Source organism: Ursus americanus, chromosome 31, assembly GCF_024610735.1.
Source record: "Ursus americanus isolate L20-20 chromosome 31, mUrsAme1.1.p, whole genome shotgun sequence".
Lineage (NCBI taxonomy): Eukaryota > Metazoa > Chordata > Mammalia > Carnivora > Ursidae > Ursus > Ursus americanus.
The window spans coordinates 19,895,242-19,911,620 of NC_142157.1; the positions used below are offsets into that span (position 1 = coordinate 19,895,242).

Genomic DNA, 16,379 nt, shown 5'->3' on the forward strand with positions numbered 1-16,379 from the left:
TCAATAAAAAACTGCACACTGTTTACACAGGAGTGCTTACTTTTATATTGCTAATTGGGGTAATAATTACACTGTGGTAAAGCTATATGAAAGAATAAATTTTCAAAAAAAATTCACCGATTACCTTAACAACTACAGAAATAATTTAAATTAATACATTGACAATATTAACTAATAAAAAGGAAAAAAAGGTAGAAGTGACATATATATACACACACATATATATATAGGATTATTATTAGGTAGAAGTGATATATTTATATCGATATTGATACTGATATAGATATATAATGGATTATTACTCAGGCATAAAAAAGTACAAAACCTTGGCATTTGCAATGACTTGGAATGGAGCTAGAGAGTATGATGCTATGTGAAATAAGCCAGTCAGAGAAATACAAACACCATATGATTTCACTTATGTGTGGAATTTAAGAAGCAATTCTAATGAGCAAAGGGATAAAAAACAAAAGAGAGGCAAACCATAAAACAGATTCTTAACTACAGAGAACAATCTAATGGCTACCAGAAGGGAGGTGGGTGAGGGGATGGGTGAAACAAGTGATGGGGAGGAGGGCACTTGTGGTGAGCACCGGGTGTTGTATGGAAGTACTGAATCACACTATACTGCAAACATTACACTGTATGAAAACTGGAATAAAAGTGAAACCTTAAAAAACCCCAATGTGTAACATTATTACTAATTTCTACTAACACATTCTATAATTTTGTAAGAAATATTGATTTCATGAATTTAAAATTGATACATGGGATAAATAATGTGGGAGATTCCCCTGAATACATATTCATAAAACTGCTTACTATGTTATGCTATATCCAAGACTGATTTTAAGTATTCTAAATATATTGGCTAGCATTTCCAGAAATGTTCTTTACACAAGTTGCCCTGAATTTTATACAATATCTGTTGTACAATCTATAAAACTAGAAGAAAGAAAATTCATAAAATAGAGTCCATCACCAGCAATACAGAAATGCGGGACAAGAGAAAGTGGAAGGCCAGGCAGAGTCCTAGCTGCCATAGTGAGGAAAGTTTAGTTTTCCTTGGAATATAGAAAAAAGCAGAAGGGTTCCAGAAAAATTAATTGTATTAAAGAAGAAAGGAGAGGCTGTGGAGTCAGTTATGTTACTAGTTATTATATCCATGACCAGAAGACAGGTATTTTTTTCAATAGACCTAAGTGGCACAAGAAAAGGAGAATTCTCAAACTTGAAGAGGTCCAGTCAGTCCCTCACCATTCAAATCCAGAACTCTCACAAGTCCAAGTGCAGGCTAACCGTATCCACCATTGTGTCGCACTGAAAACTTAAGCTAAGCATACCCTTTCCTACACATTGTTAGTTCTGTGTTCCTGAAGAGCAGAAATTGTGTTTTGAAATGCTACCCCCATAGCCAGTTTTCCATTATTTAAGTAGGAAAATTATGATTCATTATCCATCTATTCATCTACCTACAACTAAGTTCTAAAACTGCGTATGAAACAGTGAAACACCAATAAAGCTATTGTATTTATTACTGTTATTATTAAATTTATTAATTTAATAATAATTTTTATTATGTTATGTTAGTCACCATACAGTACATCTCAAGTTTTTGATGTAAAGTTCCATGATTAATTACTTGCATATAACATCCAGTGCACCATGCAATATGTGTCCTCCTTACTACCCATCACCGGCCTATCCCAATCCCCCACCCCCCACGAAGCCCTCAGTGTGTTTCCCAGAGTCCATAGTGTATTTTGAGAGCCATAAATTCATTTGAGCCAGCAATGTCTATCAATTTGATTAGCTGGTCTTTTGAGTCTTCAATGTTGTCTTCCTAAGACTAACATGTTTACATGAACAAACTTAGAAGTGAATCCATCAACGAGATATTCTAAGAGTCCTTTCCTTCCTTCCTTTTCCTTCCTTCCTTCTTTTCTTCCTCCCACCCACCCAAACTCCCTTTTTTTTTTTTTTTTTTTATCAACCACGTCAAAGCCAGCTCTCCTTGGCCAAATGTTGTATTTTTCTTTCTCTTCCCTTACACTGTAATCTCTTTCACTTGCTTTGCTTTCCTCTTCACAGATTTCTTCAACACTTTCTCAATTTCTAGGAGCATTCATTGTTCAAATTAGACAAAGTGTGACTATCTATGAAAGTCACTGAAGAAACATAGTCAGGACATGCATGATGAAATAATGGCTCACAGTGCATTTGCTGCTGTGATATCCTTCTCTTGGCCATAAAAATGTCCGAGATGAACATTCTATGTATTGCCACTGCATGAAATTTTGAAAAGATCTTTGTCTACCAATTGTATTTGGAATGGGATTTGAGATTTTTCCTGTAGAATATACCACTTAAAGAGTATTCTAATGAGTTTTGGGTGATATAAATATATTTTCCAGTATAAATATTCGTGCTCTCTCCCAACAACAAAAATAAGGAAGAAGAGACACAGGGATACAAGCATGCTATGAATTTGAGTATTAAAAACGAAGAGGAGTTCTACCATCACATTAACTTAGAAAACACTCTATAAAGAGTATGCCTGTATATTTAAAAGTGAACTTTCCTCTTCCCTCTCTGTACCATATCCAACCAAGTCATCCACTTCTGTGATTTTCAGGAGTATTTCTTTCCTCTGCAGGATTATGAGTAATAAATGAAATCAGCAAATTCATTTGTTTTATTAGTTTCAGGGTAGAATTTAGTGATTCATTCAGCAATGAGGTATTTGGGGCTTTTGTGAGAGCAATTTCTTTGAAGGGAATGAGAAAGGCAGAGGAGGTCTGAGCCCTTGCTTTGAGCAATAAGTGGAACATGATGGAGAAAAAATAGCAAGTAGACAATATGCTTTTAATAAATTTCAAGTGTATGCAGTTAAACTTCATAATATCTCTAGCAGGAAAGAGGAATAACAGGGAAAAAAAGGGAAGTAACATTTGCTGAACACCAACTATTTGCCAAGTATTGTTTAAAACACACTGCATACTATTAACTTTTTTTCAAATCACTCAGAAGTAAATTGCAATAGTCCCATTTTTAGAGACAAGAAAATAAGAATTAGAAAGATTAAGTTGATCAGATGATATTATACATGTAGTGGGCCTTGCAAAGGTCCAAGCCCATGTCTTTAAACCTCAGACACATGCATTTTGCATGAAGCATTGTATATAGGGTTAACTAAATTAGGGCCAAGCACAGTCGGCCAGATTTTCCTAACTCGGGACTCTGCCTGAGCTGCTGTGCCAACATTCTCATCAGCAGGTAGCAGCCTTTTAACTATTGACAAATATTTCAGGGAAATGAGTGACCTCAAAGAGGAGCTAATCCATTTAGTCCCCAAAGTTGATTAGCATGTGATATCCCAAAATATATTTGTTGTATAACTCATATTTGGAAATGACTGTGGGGATTTAAAACACACACACACCTACTCACACACATACACCTGCTTCCTGCCTTCATTATACTTGGAATTTTTATTAAACGTCTGCCAACAATACAGGGAATATGATAGTGGCTAAATTTGCATATGGACATTTAGAAGATGAATCTTGGTTGCCTTTTTCTTATTAAAATTCATTATACAATTATTTTTATCCATCATCACTTAGCAATTAACAAAATTGCCATCAAAATAAGCTCTTAAATATAACTTCTAGAGACTTACTAATAATTTAATATTACTTTTGCTAATAAAGCCCTGGGTCTTATTTGACTAATTAGAATCACTGATTCCAGATTCAGTTCAATTGCATCTTCCTAAATATATATGTTTTGCCTCCTCTTGTCTTTTCTATTTTAAGCTATCCTTGATGGAGTTCTTAGCCTATCTACATGAATATCGATGAAAAGTATGTGAATAATAGTCATTTTCAAAAGTTTAATGGATGTAGCCACTGTTTATGGCACATAATGCCATTTACCCTTCTTCAAAATGTGCAAGTTCCAAGTTCAGTGTTTTTGCGGTAAAGAGAAATTAGCGACCATTAAGCCTTTCCAAGATACACACACATACACACGTTATTCATGACATAGCAAAAATAATTAGACCGTCAGTAAGTGATAAGATTGAATAATCACAATGCAACGTGAAAAAATTGTATGTTTGTGATCTCTGCAAGAAAAAACATTTTTGCAAAACATATGATAGAAACATATTCTTAATAAGGAGTGCAAATAATGGAGGCTTACTCTCAAATATCTACACCACCTAAGGAGTACTGACAACGATGCCCAAAATAAAGGATAGTACGAATTGATTTTATTGAATAAACGTCTACAATGTACCAAACACAAGACTAGGGAAATTATATAGACAGTGACTTCTTTATTCTTAAGGGCCTAAGAAATAAGTGATACTCTCTCTGCTTTACAGATGAGGAAATTGAGTCTCAAGGCAGCTATGCAATATGCAGCAGTAAGAGGCCAGCCTGAGATGAGTAGCTAGTCTGCTCAAACATGGCACCTGTGCTATCACATTCAGTGTTGGGGAACGTATTTGCACATCTATTTAAAGAAGAGTATAACTGCAATTCTAGGATACTCACAAACTCTAATTAATGAAACCTCATGGACAGACCTGAAAGTGCCTAGAATATTCACTTCACCTCCAGGACTGTCCCCTATGGTGGCCATTAGCCAGAAGTGGCTATTGAGCAACTGAACTGTAGCTAATCCCAATTGAGGTGTGCTGTGAGTGTAAAATATACAGAATGTAACATATCTCATTAATATTTTTCTATTGTTTTTGTACTGGATTGATAATATTTTTGATATATTAGGTTAATGAAAATATATTAATATCACTTTTTAAAATATAACTACGAGAAAATGTAAAATTTCATATGTGGCTTACATTTGTGACTCTCTTTATACTTCCATTAGACATTCGTGGTATCAGTGATGTGTTCAGGATACCACCCTCCTCCAATCCCCAAAATCTACTTAGAGAGAGAGAGCATTCCTTCAAAAACATCAGTGACTCCAACAGAGTCCTCTAAACTCATGATGAAGTCATAGTTTGTCAGAATCACTTCACAGTTCAAGTCTAAGGAAGGTGTAGCTTTTCACTTTTCCCAAGAGAAAGGCATATACTTTCCATTTCTGGAGGCAGAGTTACAAATAACTCCACAGTCTGTAGGAATGTTAACTCCATACACACATATTTCTCATCTGCCACATTTAAATGTGGGCATCGCAGCTAAGGAAGCCTTGAAAAAATTAAGGTATTTCACCTTATTTTCCAGAATGTTCATTAATAATATAAATAAAGACATTTGGTTCTTTTTTTCTTTTTCCTCTTGGAGTCTTTCTCCCGTAGCCATTTCTACCAGTTATTGTAATTTATGCAAAGGAATACTGTATATCTCCTTTTTATCTTTTACTGTTTTCTTGGCTTTCCCTTCCTTCCTTTTCTTCCTTCCTTCTTTTTTGTTTCCTAAGACTAGTCAATACATTTTCAATGCATGCTCATTTTGGGGGAAAAAAACTGAAACAAATCAATAATCAAGGTGGTCCCAGGTTAGTTCCCTATTTCCTTTGTAATATTATCACAGACACTCAGTGATACTAGGTTCCTGTTTCAGCCAAATTACCCACTCACAAGACAGGCCACCTTGGCAGCCTGTGTGACACCCTGTCTCCTGTCTCATGCCCTTAGGCATGCCCACGGTGCTTTCCTCCCCACATCCATTATTTGGTCTACTGTGCTCACACATGGCACTCCACCCTGCAAACCGAAGGAGTCTTTCCTTCCCATGAGCCCCAGGTGAGGCTCCAAACTCCTGCACATCCTATAAATAAGCCTCAAATCAGATGTCCTCAACTGGGTTTTTTTTTTTTTTTCATTTTCTTTGTATCCTTATAAGGTTTTGTGTATTTCTCCCGGTATTTAGTTGTAGTCTACCTAATATTAGAGTTACTTGAGGTGCTCTTCCTATCCCCCCTTACCATAATGAGTTCTTAAGAGCAGAGATTCTTCTATTTTCCATTCATCAAAAAACGTAATATGATACCTCAGGTATTATAAGGATGTACAAAGAACTCTACCATTGTTAATATGCGCCCTCCATTTGATAATATATATCTTATACCACTTTGTAGGTACTTTTCAATTTTCCTTTTGGAAGTTGTTTTTAACTAACTTTTATCTGAGATTTCACAATTTAAGAATCTGATATTCCCAACAAGACTGATTCGTTCTTCGTGTATCCCACTTTGTAGTTATTCATTAAAGTTTAAAGTGGTTCAACACAGAACTTGCTCCCTCACTACTTCGATGCTGTAAGATTATTTTTTCAAAAGACTAGACCTATACACAAGCTAGGACAGCTGCCATCCAAATAGTCAACACAGAATGGAAAGCAAAGCTTTTCTCAAGGAAGCAGATGAAGTCTGAGGTATCTGAAATGCTCCTGTATTACCATTACATGAGGATGCTTATCCCTAAACAGCCTTCAAATGTTCACTTGTTTTTCTCTGTACTATTTCACACAGTGCTAGAAATATGTCAGGAAAACACTCTGTTCAACTAGCAGTCAACTAGGAAACATTTATCGAGAAACTTCCTCTTAACCAAATTAAATTACTCCTTTTGACGCGAATGGAGAAGTAAAGGCAGAAGTGTAATGTTCCTTATTCCGTCTACCATGTTAAAAGCCAGAGCAAACAAACATTCATTCTTTTTAAAGCACTTTTGTTTTCACTAATTATAAAAGATATAATTTATATACCAAAGGAATGGCACTTTTGGTTTCCTCAATAAACTCATGGTTTAAATATTAATATGTCCTACCAATTGACAAAATCTGTTTTCTCATTTTAATAATATACACAGCATTTGTTTTCATTTCGTACCCGTTATATCACGCAGATTAATGGTGCTTGCTATTTCCACTTCTTACAACGTTGTCACTATGCATATTATATTGAACATATACCAGCTCAACATTTTACTATAATTCTTTAGACAAATTACCAAAGGATATTTTAGTTTAAAAGACTATATGGACATATTCAATCTCCTGAACTATTGAAATATGTAAACACAACCGTTCAAATCGCAATATCTGCAGATCTAAAAAGAATAAAGTAAATGGCACATCCACAGTCATGCCTAATTAAAATCAAATAACTGTTTTTGATGTTATTATAGCTTATTGAATAAAATGATATTTGTTAAGGATTGAATTCTGAATCAGATTGCAAACAAAGGAGTCTTCTCTTATTTTGCTGATCTAAGAAGCAGCTGACTAAACAGAACTCAGAAACCAGTAAACACACCAAAGCCGGGAGAAAATTTGGAGGACAGCATTACGAGTCAAAGCTTGAAAGGTTTTTTTTAAGACTTTTTTTCTTTTTGAAAGCAATGAATTACTAAGTGTTTATATCATTTCTTTTCCATTTCTTTCCTTCCCTCCCACCTTCCACTCTGTAAAAATAATAAACATTCACAACTTAAAATGTACCTGTTGGAAGAGGCGCTGTGAGTTCTTCTTTCATGGAGTAATGGGATAATACACAACCCTTTGTAAGCACAATGTCATCCAGGGCAATATCACCACGGTGTCCTTTACCAACTCTACCTTCAAATTTGAGTTGGAAGTCCTCATCGCCTGACAGTGATACTTCTTTCCGCTGCCAGAAATTGCCTTGTTCTACAGTGAGGTTAAGTAGGACCTTTGTTTGGTTTGAGACTGATACCTGGATCAAGGTGAGTGCCCCAATGCCATTTCCATACATGTGATAATGAAAAATTATCTGTAACCAGAAATAGGAATATTGTATATAATTAGTACGATTAACTCCACTTTACTTTCAATTATATAGTATTGCCCTCTCCTTTATTAACAGACTCCCAAAGGGAAACTAGATCTGCATGCCCTGTTCTTTGAGTACTCTAATACTGAGTGAAGTCAGGACAGCCTTAAATCATAAGTTACGATCCATGGAAGACAGAGCAGTAAGAATCAAATAGAAATTTAGGTGGAAAAACTGAGCAGAGTTTATTTTCTTTTTCTGACTTCTAAATGGAGAATTTCCTACTAAACTCTTAAAGTCCACTGTCAAAGGAATAAAATATCATTAAAAAGTGATCCATCATCTAACGACTTTTCATGATGAAGCAATAGTAGGAACTAAAGACCATTTTCACTCTCATAAAATTTAAATCATTTTCTTCAAAATAGTAGAGTACTCTTATTCTATCACCTTCTTGCACTTGAAATACATTTTTAGATCTACAAGATCTTCAGGGCTCCTCTCTATGCCACCAAACCACCAGAACAGCAGTTATCCAAATTTAGCTGAAATGCTAGAAACATGATCTAAGAAAGCAGCCTTGGGCATTTCTCCCCCCACAAGAAAAATTAATATAAGTATTTTCAAAGATTAACATTTCAGTGTTTCAAAGACAGAGTTCACCAGATTTTTAGTAATTGTTACACCGAAGGGAAAATTCAGGGGAGATTCTAGCAGAAAGAACAGTGCAGGTTAGAAACAACAGGAACTCAGGGCACTTCTAAGCTTTTGTCTTGTCATGTGTATGAATGAGGGAACACAGTAAGGGGGAGTGATCCCCACACAGAAAAAAGGTATTTTTGAAACACTAGCAGTCACATATATTACACTCTAGAGAAAAAGAAATGAATGTGCTTAAGGGAAAAGAATTTGATTAAACAAAATATGCAACGCACACTTCAAAAAGCATCAACTTAGAATAAGGAAGCCATGTGAAGTGACTCTTCTCAAATTTCCTAGCTGATGAAGCCTTCAGGTGATCCAAAATTGTTTCTTCTATTGACGAACCTTTCCAACACGAGCTCTGTGACCGTTATGACTTGTTCTGGGAGAGGACCCATGAAATCGGGTTCCATGACTCATTAGAGTAAGAGACCTAAGGGGCCTAGGGCCAACCTCTTGAACAGCATCAACAGACACCTGAGGAAACGGTCTGACACACATAACACATGTCTGTTTGGATCCCCTGCAGCCATAGACATGGTCTTCCTACGGTTCTGCCTTGTTTTGTCTTATTTGCGCAACAAATCTAAGGCCTAACTTTCAAGCGGCTGTAAATATTTCCCTGTCTTCTTAAGGCCATTTGTTGAATGATCCCGTGTGGTTAACATGCAAACAAAGATATAAACACCTCCATTTCTACCGAAAACATTTGATAATAACATAGTCTAATCGCAGGGCATTGTGAGGGAATAAAACTCTGCTAAGTGTGAGATTCATCTAAAGAGGCATCTTCTCTGGAAATTTCAGAGTTACTCAAAGGTCTCATCTCTTCCCACATCAGTCTGTCTTTCCTCCCACCACCCACCTCTCAGAAGGAAGAAAAATCTTCAATGTGATTTTGTTCTGCTTGAAGGTAGTCCACAAGGTCAAGTGACAGCAAGGATTTTCATGAAATTTGGGAGGTCACTCTGCTTACCTGATATACATATTTTTTATATATGAGCGACACAATCATTCCCAGCATGACCTTTCCTCACTTTTTTGTATTCAATCTATATTATAAATATTCATAAAATGAACCATTCATCATTAATTTTTTGACATTTCTTTTAGGCATATTTCATTATTCTCACACAGATGTTTAAAACAGTGGGGACTACAGTTCCAGGGAAAAATAGAGATGGATGAAATCCTGAGTTACTACAGTATGAAAAACGAACCTTGGAGCATTTTCAGGAAACCTAAGTAGAAAAGCCAAAAAGCCAAGCTGGAATGCTATACATTTTATGTTTAATTTTTAATTAGCTTTCTAAGACTAAAACAAATTTGTAAATTTCAGAATATCTATGGACGTAGAGAGATTTATAGATAGAGACCTGACATATAAAATCTGGCGTGCTTGGGCTTTGCTTTGGAGGAAGTTATCAAGTACTTTGGAAAACAACAAAAACAGACGAGAAATATATTTAATTAAAATTCATTTTTTCTTGCCAAACTAATTCGATAAAGTTTAATGTTATTCTGTATAATTTGTTATATCTGCTTTAGACTGCTGAGTTATCGCTCTAACACTCTGATCTGATCATGTCACTCACTTGCAGAAAATTCTATCAAATGTGCCTCAAGAGATAATAGAAATGAGGTGAACCCCTGAGAGTTAAACTATGAAATCAACTTGCGATGAGACAGAAAAACTTCCAATACCAACTAAAAGTTTAAGATGTTTAAAACCATGACAGTGGTAGGAAGTGAAGGCTTCTCTGTACAAAAGAGAGGAGCAAGCATCTGAAATGGGTGCAGGTAATTTGGGGAGCCTTGGAGAAAAGGTTTAAAATGTCTCCTTTCAAAGGTTAGGGCTCTGTGGTGGAGGCAGGTACACAAGAATATTATATTCTGAAGACAATAAAGATTTCAATCATACTATTTTCTTCCAGCCTAATTCTTTGATGAGCTGACAGCTTTCTGAAGGTAATTTGCTTTCCTTTCAGTGTTCAGACACCGCAAACCCACTAGTTGGAATACGTGTGTTCAGATCTTAAGGAGGTCACATTTCTCATTGTAAATACAAATGGCACATTTATTCATAGACCATTCTCTGGTAAGCAAGACTCTTGTGAAGTCATCTCCGAGTGGTTAATTTACATTATATGTAAAGCTAAGTTTAGATACTAACTCGGCTGACTCAAGTCCTTTGTGAAATAAAAGCAATCAATAAAGAAAAGTGAAGGACCTGAAAATACACAGTCATCATTGAGGCCGGTTGTCCCAAAGAGCCATACAATCCTATTTATACTTTTAAGAGTACTAACATTTTCCTTAGAGTTCCACAGGATAATGGCCAAGCCAACTTTTTTTCTTGCCTGCAGAAGTTCTTCTACCTTTTTGAGGGCTAATTTTAGTCTTTCCTTTTTCATGAAGACTTCTTCAACCATAAAGTTGAAAAAGCCAGTATAAAGTGGCTCCAAATATCTCTAATATTCATTCTGGGGAATATTTAACTATATACTACTTGAATTTTCTTTCTGATGGTGGAATTCTCATAATTCCAGTAAGTACTAAATTCCCTGAGGGGAAGCAACTGCTTTTTACTTCTTTTGTACTATCCATAGTTTACGGATAACAGCCATGAAGTTTTCCTGTGGTTTCCAAAATTTGAGTATCTGTGGAATTTATCAATAGGATAAATTCTTCCCGCAGTCCTAATAATCTTATATCCTTACTGTACTTTCTCCTTCCCATACATATCCTAGGTTGAAGAAATTCAAACTCAGCTTTGGTCTGGTCCTGGACATTCCATTTTCTCTATTAGCTCTCTCAGCAGTTACAACATTTCTGTGTTTTTGTGTTTTGTTTTGTTTTTTTCCTTACCTTGCAGTTTTTGCTTTTTCTACTTATGACTGGGCTTGAAATTCTGGCTGCTCTCATGGGCTGCTGAGGAAAGAAGCTCTTTATGAAGATGTATTGACCAGAGGAGTTTCTTAAGGTGTGATCAGCGGCTGGCTCTGTGCCTACAGCAGGGATGCTGCTAGCTTTCAGATTCCAGTCAAAGTCATCGTCCTGTTCCTGCTCCCAAGAACAAAGGTCAAATTCAAAATCACAGCGCACACTGGAGGTACCTGGAAAACATTTCCCAATTTATGGTAGAGAGAAAAAGGAAATTAGCTGACTTCAAGATATGCAATCCAAAATTACAGTGATCTTGACATATCATGTAACATTCAACACCTTAGAAGATTATCCTGACACTAGCAGTAAAATAGAATATTTTAAACCTATGTTTAATCATTAATGTTTTGGCATTTTACTGATTTGGAAAAGACTTAGATATCCAATAAATGCAACCAAATTTAACATTAAACTAGCAAAACCTCAAAGTGTTAAGTTACCAAAGATTTTGAAAGCTATTTAATAGTTTGTCTACAAACCTTTTTATCTTTCAACAGACTTGTTCTTAACAATTACCCATGAAAACTTATAGCGACAAAATCAACCATTATCTTAAGTCATTTTTGTTGGCAAACTGCAAACCAGTTGCAACATGAATTGAGCTAATAGGTTCAGGTAAAGTAAAAGCTGATTATCTAGAGAGGCTTGGGAAGATGTGGGAGTAGGACAGTTTGCAATTGGTTACTACTTAGTTTTTAGAAACTAAGGTTTCCCAGAGTTAAAATTCTTATAAATGTAATTAAGATGTTAAAATGGCTCAGAAGCAACTATGTAAGAAAGTAAGAGATGCATAAAAAGGCATAAGGATGAAAATACATTTTTGTTGAGGGAAAAGAAAGTAATTCGTCCTAAAATGAAATTGGTTATTTAGAGACAGAAGGCTTACAACAAAATCTGTATTGAAAAAGAAAAAAAAAAAAAACTTGTAAAATATTTGTAAAGGGGAATCTCTGAAAAATGTTTTTCCAGGGTCAGGACTGACTAGGATTGGAATAAATGAGTTTTAAAAGTACACTGGTATAAAATTGAAATTTGGCTTTTTCTCTGCTAAAAAGACAAAGTTTTCTTGGATTATTGCTTTGCCCTTAAATTGTAAGCAAAGTTTCTGTTTTGTCTTTATCAGGTTTTTGACTACATGAAATAGTTAAAACTTCTCTAAATTAAAGGAACCAAGTTTTGCTAACAACTAGATAACCCCATGTTTTTGCCTAAGAAATCCCTTGTTACCACCTTGGTTAAATAAATAATGAAACATTAAGTTTTATAGTGATCTGTGATTCTATTCAGGCATGTGCTTCTGATATTTTTAACACATTTCCCAAACATTCAAATTCTGAATAAAGTCTTTTTGGCTAAAAGAAAAAAGAATATTTTAGTTTGCTACACATAGCTATTTCCATGGCTTGTGCAAATTTATTTCTCCGCAATTCTGGTTCCCAGTCCCAAAATCAATGAGAATATATTTTGGCATCATACACATTTCCTCCTCCAAACACCTATTTGGTCAATGAAATTTTATTTTTTCTTTCTTCTCATCTTTGCTCTTCGGGTCCTGGTAGGGAATTTAGGAGCTTCTTATTCTATTCAATACAGTTTGGCTGGGGAAATGCTGCCTAAAGCAAAAGTTATTAATCACTGAAATTGTTTTTGTAAAATATAATCCTCATTTGAGAGAGGAGAAAATTGTGAAACAGAAAAGGTAAAAAGTGTGCTAATTGGAACTTATAATAAGTTGCAGAAATTAAATATGTTAAGTTGCATGAAATACCAACTATCTCTCCTAGATCCCTAAAAATATTTTATTACAAACATTGCTTAAGTGTTTTCATCCACTTCCAGGACATCAAGAATGACTGAGTTCAACGATGACTTTATTGATTTTCTGCCTAATGGATCTATCCATTTCTGATAGATGGGCATAGAAATCTCCAACTATGATAGTGGATTCATCTATTCTTGCAAATCTATTATTTTTTGTTTCATGTTGTTTGACATCCTATTAGGTGCACACATTAGGGATTGTCATGCCTCCTTGGGGCAGTGCCTCCTTTATTGTTATATAATACCTTTATTTGTCCTTGGTAACTTTAAAAGTTTTTATTTTACCTTCACTTCTTCTCCAAGGCTCTCTTTTACTTTTGTAGATTTGAGTTTCTGATTTAGATTATTTTCCTTCCTCTAAAAACGTAACTTTTTTATTCAAAGTAGGTTTTCTGGCAATAAATATATATATAATTATATATAAATATATATATAAAAGTATATATATATAATTATATATATATAAAATTTTCTCAATCTGTGTTTGAGAAAGTGAAAGAGTATTTGTCCCTCACTTTTGAAGGATAATTTCATAGGGTATGAATTCGAAGATGGTAACTCTTTGTTGTTTTTCCCCCACAACACTTTAAATGTTTCAATCTACTTTCTTCTCATTTGTGTAATTTCTGAGAAGTATAATCCTTACCTTTGTTCTTCTATAAGTAAAGTGTCTTATCCCTCCGACTTCTCTAAGGATCTTACTTTGATTTTCTGTAGGTTGGAAATGATATGCATAGGTGTAAGGGTATTGTGGTTTTTTGGTTTGGTTGTTTTCTGTTTTATTTTGTTTTGTTTTGCATTTATCCTGCTTCATGTTCTATGCTGTGGTTTTGTGTCCAACACTCATTTAGGGGAAATTCTTAGTCATTGTTTTTCCAAATGTTTCTTCTGTTCCTTTCTCTCTTTCTTGTCCATGTGGTATTCCCACTACACGTTACACCTTTTGTTGTAAAGTCCTTGAATATTCTGTTGTGTTTCCTCAGTCTTTGTTCTCTCTGCTTTTCAGTTTTGGAGGTTTCTATTGTGATGTCCTCTAGCTCAGATATTGTTCTTCCGCTGTGTCCAGGCTACTAATAAGCCCACCAAAGCCATTCTTCGTTTCTGTCACAGTGGTTTTGATCTCCAGGATCTCTTTCTGGTTCTTCGGATCTGCCCCTCTCTATCGACATCGCCCATCTCTTCTTGCATGCTGTTTTGGCCGCTAGAGGTCTTAGCATGCTGATCATAGTTTTCTTAGAGACCTGGTCTGAGAATTCCAACATCCTTGCCATGTCTTTTTCTGATGCTTCTTCTCTCTCTTCAAATTATGGATATTTGCCTTGGTGTTTTGGGGGTTTTATTTTGTTTTGTTGTTTTTGCTTTTTGCCTTCCAGCAGGCCATGTGATATTTTCTTGATAAGTGGACATGATAAAGGAACTGCTGTAAATAGGCCTTGATGTGGGGAGAGGGGAAGTATTCTATACTTCTGTGATTAGGTTTCAGACTTTTAGTAAACCTGTATCTCTGGACTGTGAACTTCACCAGCATTTCTCAGTGTTTTTCTCCTCCCCTTACGTGGAACAGGACATCTAGAGAGGGTTAGAAATGAAGATTTCCCTTCCACCGGGTGAGTTAGGCTCTGAGAATACCCTGGCAGTTTAGGCTTTCATTATCTGAGGGAACGCCTTGTGAGGAAGAGCAGAGCGCTCTGTGATACCTCAAAATGGTTTTTCCCCTTCCTACTGTTGGAAGCAGGAGAGCATTTTTCTCCGATATTTACTGGGAACCTGGTCAAACTCTTCACAATATTATATCTATACACAATATCATAGGTTAAAAATATCAACCTCACAATATTATAGGGTTTCCTGATAAGTGAGTTTCCTGAAGTTTTCAACTCTTGGGCTTGTCCACATGGCAACTCCAGCACTTCATCAATGCCAATTCATATTTCCCACCTGGGTGCTGGTTCCATTAGTGGATTCTGCTCCCGAGTCTCTAATCCGCTAATGTGTGACTCCTTGGGTTCACCTGACTCTCTTCAATCTCGGGGACATTTGCCCTGTGCCCTCCTCTCTTTTATGGATTCAAGAAGAGTTCTTGATTTTTTAGTCTCTTCAGCCATTGACTTGTTAGAGCAGCGGTATGACCTCCAAAATCATCGTATACAGCACTGGATAGTAGGAACTACACAAACATCTTCCTATAATTCTGCTGGTAAATTATAAAGCTAATGATATAGTGATGATGTAAAACTGAGCATTGTATTACTAAGAACCTGTATCTTATAAAATTGTATGTTTAGGATACTTTTAATGTTCTTTATTATTTTTATTTTTTTTATTTTAATGTTTTTTTATTATTTTATGTTAGTCACCATACAGTACATCCCCGGTTTCCAATGTAAAGTTCCATGACTCATTAGTTGCATATAACACCCAGTGCACCATGCAATACGTGCCCTCCTTACTACCCATCACCGGTCTATCCCATTCCCCCACCCCCCTCCCCTCCGAAGCCCTCAGTTTGTTTCTCAGAGTCCATAGTCTCTCATGCTTCATTCCCCCTTCTGATTACCCCCCCTTCTTTATCCCTTTCTTCCCCTACCGATCTTCCTAGTTCTATGTTCCATAGATGAGAGAAATCATATGGTAATTGTCTTTCTCTGCTTGACTTATTTCACTTAGCATAGTGAAATCATGGAAGGAACCGAGATGCCCTTCAACAGATGACTGGATTAAGTAGTTGTGGTCCATATATACAATGGAATATTACTCAGCTGGAGGAGATAATGCTAATGTTCTTTATTTTTAAATGCATGATGCAGCATAAAGCTAATGAGCAATCTGATCTTAAGTAATAAAATGTACAGGTTAGAATCTTTATTAAATTCTCTCTGAATATTAAAGTGAAAAAATCTTAAAAATCTTAATTGTATGTGAGGTGGTGCCCCCAAACTTAAAATACTTAAGAAGCATCTAAGTTGCAGCATGTTGATAAGTACTTATATAAAGATTTATCTCTTCAACAAAGCTCATTTGAACAAGTACTCAAATATTTCAGATTTAATGTAAATGAGAGTAGGAATGATTCTGTCACCAAAGCTCTCAGGGCCCTGGTACTCAGTGCACAGGCCAAAGGAAGACAGGTGCACATC

General features: G+C 35.6%; 1 protein-coding gene across 4 annotated transcripts in view; it reads right to left on the bottom strand.

Moving 5' to 3' along the window:
• The window catches only part of LOC123785611 (MAM and LDL-receptor class A domain-containing protein 1), a 660,266-nt gene that overhangs the window by 380,921 nt on the left and 262,966 nt on the right, over positions 1-16,379 (bottom strand). For all 4 annotated transcript variants that reach the window (XM_087857640.1, XM_087857642.1, XM_087857641.1 and 1 more), the window contains 2 exons: positions 11,344-11,591; positions 7,482-7,773 (listed from right to left, as the gene is read on the bottom strand). In XM_087857640.1, the coding sequence (XP_087713766.1) occupies positions 7,482-7,773; positions 11,344-11,591 (540 nt within the window). The remainder of the gene's footprint in view (positions 1-7,481; positions 7,774-11,343; positions 11,592-16,379) is intronic.